Source organism: Trematomus bernacchii, unplaced genomic scaffold (assembly GCF_902827165.1).
Source record: "Trematomus bernacchii unplaced genomic scaffold, fTreBer1.1, whole genome shotgun sequence".
NCBI lineage: Eukaryota > Metazoa > Chordata > Actinopteri > Perciformes > Nototheniidae > Trematomus > Trematomus bernacchii.
The window spans coordinates 10,480,091-10,488,159 of record NW_022987582.1 but is presented as its reverse complement, the minus strand read 5'-3'; the positions used below and the strand labels follow the sequence as shown (position 1 = coordinate 10,488,159).

At 39.5% G+C, this 8,069-nt stretch overlaps 1 protein-coding gene across 2 annotated transcripts; it reads right to left on the bottom strand.

Annotated features, from left to right (window-relative positions):
* Positions 1-343: 343 nt before the first annotated feature.
* Positions 344-4,080, bottom strand: LOC117480595 (cholecystokinin-like). 2 transcript variants are annotated; one of them, XM_034127959.1, is made up of 4 exons: positions 4,034-4,080; positions 2,016-2,097; positions 1,311-1,501; positions 344-855 (listed from the first exon to the last, which is right to left on the bottom strand). In XM_034127959.1, the coding sequence occupies exons 2-4, from the start codon at positions 2,093-2,095 to the stop codon at positions 716-718; spliced, it is 411 nt and encodes a 136-aa protein (XP_033983850.1). In that variant the 5' UTR covers positions 2,096-2,097; positions 4,034-4,080; the 3' UTR covers positions 344-715. The 2 variants fall into 2 exon arrangements, with proteins under 2 accessions (XP_033983850.1, XP_033983851.1); XM_034127960.1 differs by having other exon boundaries at positions 1,311-1,494; positions 2,015-2,097; positions 4,034-4,078.
* Between the last annotated feature and the right edge of the window lie 3,989 nt (positions 4,081-8,069).

Sequence of the window (8,069 nt, the reverse complement as noted above, 5' to 3'; positions counted from 1 at the left end):
GCTCAGTGTTAACACCAGTAACCTTGGATTTGAATGCTGTCGGTCTTAAAGGATATTATATTCTGTTTCTGTTCATATTAAAAAATCCAATAAAAAAAGATACCAACAATGCATTGAAACGCCTAACAAATATTACCTGTATGGCCTCTATTAGCCTCTGTAGCACAGAAGTCCATTGTATCCGAAATCTATTAAAACCATCGAGTCACACTGTTTAGTCATTACCATGGACACACACAAACACACACACTCCTACTGTTTGAGTGAGGCTTTGTCAAATCTGCAGTACCCAGCTGTAACAATAACTGATGCAAGAATGAAACCACAACTTGTTGAGCTGTTTTAATGATTTATTAGGGTGGAGAAGTCAGAAAGTATTGAGAGATGCACTGTTGGTTTACATTTTTTCATATGATTTCCTGACAATAACAACAATATAGAATATTGTCAGCCTTATCCTCATTCTTTGTGCTAGAATTCTGTTAAGTAGCGTTTTGGAAATTGCTCTTAACCTTCAGCCTTGAGATTCAGAGTCCACAGATTCACCCTTTAGGATATATTTCTCCTCTCCCCTTTAGGATATATTTTATGATGCTGAGCTCCCGTCCTGTCAGCCCTTGGTTACAGTGAGTGCAGTGTGAAAAGGGCTCATTAGTTTGCGGGCTTTTATTGGCGGCGATGGGAGTGGTTACTTTACAAATGTTAGCCTTTTTCTTTAGGAGGCGTACTCATACTCTTCAGCACTGCGCCTTCCAAAGTCCATCCAGCCTTGGTAGTCTCTGTCCGTTATCCTGTGGGCGGGGGACAGGCCGCTGGCTCTGCTGCTGAGGGAGGATCTGCTCTGGTAGGGGGAGGCTGGGGGAGGCAGAAACAGGAGGATGTGATGAGGACAGGAAGGGGAAAACATGATTGCATGCACATTTTTCTACCTATGTAAAATGAATATATAAGAGGTTGTTGAGTTAACTCATGCTGAATTGTTTTGATTATACCCCCCGCCAGATGAGCTCTGCAGGTCTCCCAGTCACACAGTGTTAACTTGAAGGAGCAACAGAGACACAGCGACAGAGAGAGCGGAGTGGGGGGTCAGGAGACCAGTGGAGGGGGAGGTATGGGAGGAGATAGAGAGCTGGAGGGAGGCGGGACATGGCAGATGGTGGGACTATGGGCTCAGCATGAGTGACGGCAGATAGAAATAACAGGACCAAGAGGAGAAGACGTGAGGATTGTTTTCTTGGGATGACTAAAGGGAGAGATGTTTCTTTTCTAATACTTTCTATCAAACCTCTCGCTGTACATGATCCGCTCACCTTTCCTGGAGAGCAGTCTGGCCAGGAGTTGGCTCAGGCTGATCCGAGCATCTGCGTTCTCTTGGGATGGGTTGTAGTTGGCGAGCTGCCCTGAGGGGGGGGCAGGGGCCGAGCGGGCCAGGCGTGTGTGGTGGGGTGAGGGGGGAGGCATGCTGTCTGACACCAGAGCCTCACCCTCTGCTCTCTGGGACGATAGTGGAAAAAACAGGGAGAGAGATGAGGAAAATGTCAAATCCTGAAATTATGGTTGCATAATCTTTTGGTATTGACATAACCATGATATTAAAAATAAATGTCATGTTAATAATGATTGCTTTCTATTATGCCTAATGCTTTCTCTACATCTTTGAACTTGTACTATGAGTGCAATTCATTTGACAAAAAACAAACAACTGGTAGCATTTTTTTTATTACGTTTTCTACAACTATTGCAAAAATATTGTTCTTGTGAATTGTCTTGGACACAGTCATCATGTAGGGAAAATGTGATATCCCTACCTCAAATATGGACAAATATGGCTGTCTGTAGAATAATTTAGTAGCGATGGAATCTCAGGACATTTCTACCTGTGTGTGTGTGTGTGTGTGTGTGTGTGTGTGTGTGTGTGTGTGTGTGTGTGTGTGTGTGTGTGTGTGTGTGTGTGTGTGTGTGTGTGTGTGTGTGTGTGTGTGTGTGTGTGTGTGTGTGTGTGTGTGTATCTTACCATGGATTGTGAGGGCAGACTCAGGGAGCCGCTGGACAGAGCAGCCAGGAGAACAACACACACACAGATCCCTACATTCATGGCTGACGAGAGAGAAAAAAAGACAACAAATAACAGAGTTAAAGGAAATCCTTGACACTTAAAGGGGTCATTTTATTAGATCATCGCTCTTATGTCGCCCCTGCTCTTTATTCCCTTTTATTGTGTCCCTTCAGCTCATTATACATTTGTTTGGGAGGGGTGGTGGTGCAATATGGGTTTTGCAGAAAGCAGCAATACATCAATTCAAAGTTGTTGAAGTAAAAGTGGTAATTGGGCGATGGGGGGGAAGTATTAACCTTTGATGGATCAGCTGTTACCTGAGGCTATCATGTTCTTCTGTTCAATTTAGAATTCAACACATACAAGCAATTGGTGTGCCTTAGCTGTAATGAATGTACATTCAGCTATGTGAGAATCCCAAAGGAAATACACCAATTATCTCCAAATCTTATTTTTGCTCTGTGGTGTTTTTTTTTAAGGGTCCATATGAGAGTCAATATTAACATGAGAGCACTGACAAAGGGCTCAAAGCATAAATGTATTGACAAATTAAATAAAGAGGAAGAGAAACAAAAATCTGTTTTCCCTTTTATCTGCTTAACGCCAATTAACTGCTACAAAAAGCAGTTCTCTATTATTGAAAAAAGGAAAAACTACATAAAAGACAGCATTATAAAACATTTGTCAAACTAATTTGCTAATTCGCTATTATCTTGGAGCCTCTCAAAGCAGCATATTAGTTTGTGATGGATAGCGCTTAACGCCAGAAAATCTTTCCAGAGCAAATCATCCAATTAGATGAAGCCAACAACAGCAGCCGCTCTGAGGCTCTCAATCTCCAATAGATGTCTCACTCTGAGTGCCTCAGTGTTTCTGTGCCGTCCTCTGTGGATACGTGTCCACTATTACTCAGGGTCTTTACACAAACGCTCCCTCCTTTTATCTTTAAACCTCCAATTCCATGGAAACTGCTTTTAAAATGTTTTGTTTTTTTCAACAAATAACGTCCTCTCCATACAGATGCATAATCAAGACTTATTCTCCTCCTCACTGGACGTAACAATGACAAACATGATCCCTCAACATGGATTTACAGTGTTAAGCATATTGAAATTAAAAACCTTTTGACCAAATGATATCTACAAATTATTTGTGTGTTATTTTATCAATATAAAAAGGCTATTTGAATAACCATGTTTTAATTGACACAGTGGTGGTGTAAACAGCCATTCTCTTGATGCTAATATAATTCTTGTTAGCAGCTGGTCATCGTATCAAATTCATTATTCAATGAGCTGGTAATGATGTGGTACTGTAATGCGTGTGAAGCCCTCCTCAAAAAAATTAATAAAAAGGGATTTTTTTTTCAAACACCTCCATGGTCAGTTTTTCCACAGAGATGAATATTCAGACTTACTTGGACACTAGTTGCAATTTCCCCCCTACGATTATTAATGAGCACAATCCTGTGTATGATTTTTGCAGCAATAATAACTAACCTAGCAAGCAAATAATAATACATACAATTATTATTTCACAAACACATTTCTGAATTCATGGTAATCTTAAAAGAAAAACCGAATTCAATGTCGTGCTCTGATATTTTGACACCCGGATAGTAAAAAACACGTGTCCTTAAACAGCTTGATTATCCTTAGATTGTACATCTGTCACCTTGAATTATTAATTGTTACATATTTCAAAGGTAATGTCCTTAAAATACTTCAAAACATATCAGCTGCTTCTCATTTAAAATTATGTTTGAGAGTAGCATCCCCCTTGAAAAAAAATAAGAAAGAAATTAGAAATATTGAATGAAAATAAACCAAATTTCAAAAAATTAAACCTCTTATTAAGAGAAATTATTAAAATGTGAAATCAAAACTCCAATCACCTTCAGTATAATAAGTCCTCCTGCACCAGAAAGACTGGACACAACTATGGACACACTTTTTATAATAATGTTCTTACTCTTACCTGCAGTTGTTGGTGAAGACGGGAGATGCTGAGTCTGAAGATGCTGAGCTCTGCTGCTCCAGAGTTCAGGATGTGAGTGAGTGTGTGAGAGAGGAGATCATGTCTTATACTGACACACAGGAAGGGGGAGGAGCCTGATGCTGGCACAGAAACTGACAGTCCTGACGTATTTGTGGACGCAAACCAACGTGCACACATATTGCAAACGCATTCAGACACACAAAAAAAGGTTATGACAAAGGTTGCTGCTTTAATTGTGTGGCCTTTTTCTAGAGCACCTGTGTGAGAAAGAGAAGAGGAACACACGTGCACACGCGCACACACACACACACGCCATTTTGATGGTTTGAACCAATGAACAGAAGCTGAAAGGCTCTTTAAAAGTTGCATGTCTGAGAAACATACTGGCACACACACACAGGCACACACACACACACCCCCCCCCCATACTCATGCACACCCTTTGTGTGGTTTGAACCAGTGAACAGAAGCTGAAAGGCTCTTTAAAAGTTGCCTGTCTGAGAACCTAACTGGTAAACACACACACACACACACACACACACACACACACACACACACACACACACACACACACACACACACACACACACACACACACACACACACACACACACACACACACACACACACACACACACACACACACACACACACACACACACACACACACACACACACACACTGGTGGTTATGAATATACCAAGGTTGTGGATTCAAGAGGAGAACAGTCAAAGAGAAAGTACACCTACTGTACAATTGTATTGAAAATGCCTGAACTATATAACTATATACATTTAAACAAAGACTGTAGAACATCTATATGAGTACATTCAATTACATTTCTCACTGTGTTGGAGTCTTTCTTTCTAACAGGGCAGAAGCATTGTTTAGGTATGTCAGGCCATTAGGGTTTCATATATACGGTTCTCTCTGATGCTTTATTTTCTTTATACCACCAACAGCCTTGAGTCTAGTGTTTCAGAATGTAATTCTGAGGCTTAGTGATCCTTTATTGTGTGTGTGATTCATGTGCAGCCACTGGCATGTTCGAAAAATGTAGTTAAAATAGAGTTTATGGACAAAGTAATTTTAAAACTGGCATTGAGTGATTTGAGTCTGATGAAAAGACTGAATGGCATTCTTACATTGAACGGTATGAGCTGTAAGCTGAGGTAATAACAGTGTATAAGTAAGTGGTTAATGCAATTGGTTTTCAAAAGGTTTAATAAAGCTGGATTTTAACTATTTGTCCTGACATTGAACCTTGCACATTGAATTTAAAGCAATACAGTTAATAAGAGCTTAAGTTAAGCAGTATGTTTTGTAGAGTAGAGAAACACAGCTGGCTTCATTTGCCAGGATAGTTCTTATTCCTATTATGTGAATTTAGATTCTGATTCGCTTGCAGGGCTTGTCTAAATCATTTAAAATTCTTCATGTTTTTAACTGCAAGCGAGGTCACATGAAGGCTCTTAAGCATTTTTGAAATATATTTCAATCATTCTTTAGCTTTGTGCCGTTCAGAGCTTGAGTCCTGAACTGAGATCTTTACTGGCACTCCAGTTTAAATTAAATTAATATTGGTCCTTTTATGCCAATGTTCATTATCGTACACAAAGATAACGCTTTAATGTGTGAATGTGCGAGTCTGATAACGGCTATCTGGGTCTGACCTCGTGTGTTTTAGCTCTACTCCAGCATGTTCATGAGGCTAACATTAGCTTGTTTCCTAACATCGTCATTGGCAGGTGTTCCACTTTTGTTGTGGTGTCATTGCAACCTGACTAACTACTTAAAAACATACACACCAAAAACAGCGTTTGGAAATTGGTAATATTTGGAAATATATATATGTATATATTTATAAACATGAATACACAAAATATACATCCAATTCAACCAACCACCAATATACCTAACATTCCATTATTTTCTCTTTTTTAAGAAACATAATCTATGAAATATCACAGATAATCAAATAGGTCAGTAAAACATACAATTATGTGACCTTTACTTTGCATTGCCAGCAGTTTGCCATCTTTTAACCAACGTCTAAACAACCTGAAGCAAGTCCAGGAGGAGCGCTGCATAAGCTTGAATTCAATGAGGCGAACACTGGAATCCCTTGACAATCTTGTCAGGTTCTTACAAATCCTATACGGGCAGGCAACAACATTTAACTGTCTTTACCTCATGAATAATGAAGGCAAGAAAACCACTTCCTGCTTGTTAGTCCATCACATAGCTTCCCTTTTCGTGGCAAGCATTTACTGTTCTCCTGCTCCATCATGATTCAAAATCTAATCAGCAGTGTCTGAGGCATTGAGGGTGGTTTTGGGCAAACACACAACTGAACAAATGACACTCTCCTCCCAAAAGGTGTTATTAAAGAAGTACAGCTGTAAGCCTCGTCATCACACAGATTCTGATCTGCTGTTTTGTGAGGTAACATATGAATCCTCTATGAATAACTAAGAGGTGATGTAAAGCTACATTATCTCTTTACATACTTTAAACTGTTTCACACTTTTACTTGAGATCCCTCCTATGTGTTTCAAGAAAACTTTGGTTCAGTGCCTGAACTAATGTAGTAGGTGATACACTGATTAAATGTAACTATTTAAAATCACACAAACACACAGTTAGTCTGCATCCTTTGGGGTAGGCCTACAGTATGGTTGTGTTTCTCTTTTTTTTAATCATTTTGTGTATTTTTCCCCTTTTCATAAATCATGTGAGACTCTTAGTGTGTCTTTGTTGCTGTTTTGCTCTATCTGTAGTTGTTTTGGTCTCTATGTAATCTTATTGAGGATTTATTTTGTAATGTTATGTTTTATTTGTGGTCAGTTTGGGTAGGCCTACTGTCTCTTTGACTTTCATGTTGTAGGTAAAGGCCAGGGGGCCCCTGTTTCTGTGTGCACAGCAGCCCCCTACAGTAATCCATCCTTGTCCAGGTGTAAATAATGAAATCATAATTATGCATGCTGACTCACTGTCAATGCTTACTGGGATACCTGAGCAGAATCATCGTTAATGTCATTAGTACCACCTGTGCTCCTTTATGAAAATACTTTCCTCCACTTCTTTAGTCACAGCTCGACGGTATCTACATTTTTATAAGCTTCTGAAGCTGTGAGCACAGTATACTCTACTGGTGGAAAGAGCCAACGCACCCTCTGAAGTTGAGCGGTCTAAAGGTAATGGAGCTCAGTTTGTTCTGTTTCTTGCTGGTGGAAGAAATTACCGAATGTTCACCTGTTACATATGGCAAGCCCTTTTACACATAACACATTTAACTTGATCATTTCTAATTTCTGACTAATCATACATTGCTGAAGCTTTCAATGTTGTCTTTCTTGCCATAGTGCACCTGCTGCGCATCAAACGCACCCCAAAAGTCAGAGGTTTAATGTTCAGTTTTTCTGTCCGTTTTTTTACTTACTCTGGAGGATTTACTCTCCACTGTGATGCCGAGGAAGAAAATGGCTTCAGTTCAACAAGGTAAGTAATTTCTGCTTAACATGCGTGTTGCTGGTTGCAGTGCTTTCAGTTGCTTGTTTGTTTATGTGCAGGTGCGCCACGTGAAGGCTAATTGCTAGCTACCTGCTGCTGCTGCTAGCAGTTAGCTTGTGTTGGTATGAGTTGGGAATGTTCTTGCATTGTTTGAGCTCGTTTTTCTTTGCTTGTTGTTCTGGGTGTACTTAATGGTACTTGTATGCTAACTTATGTAACATTATTCATGTTGAAGAGTTGTAAATAAGACATGGTAACATATTTCCCCTGGGTTGTTATTGACTCATAGAGGATAATATGGCATTGGCTGTTTTCTGCTGTCTTCATGGTTAAAACATGACTTTCATTCACATAACTAAATGGCCTTATTTATAGTGTTTTGGAGAGCTCTTTATGACCTGTTTTACATTCACATTTTCTTAACATATTATAATTTTATGGTTTAAACTTTAAAGTATTCAGATAGACTCGTTATAGTATGAAATAGAGTTGTAAGTATCTC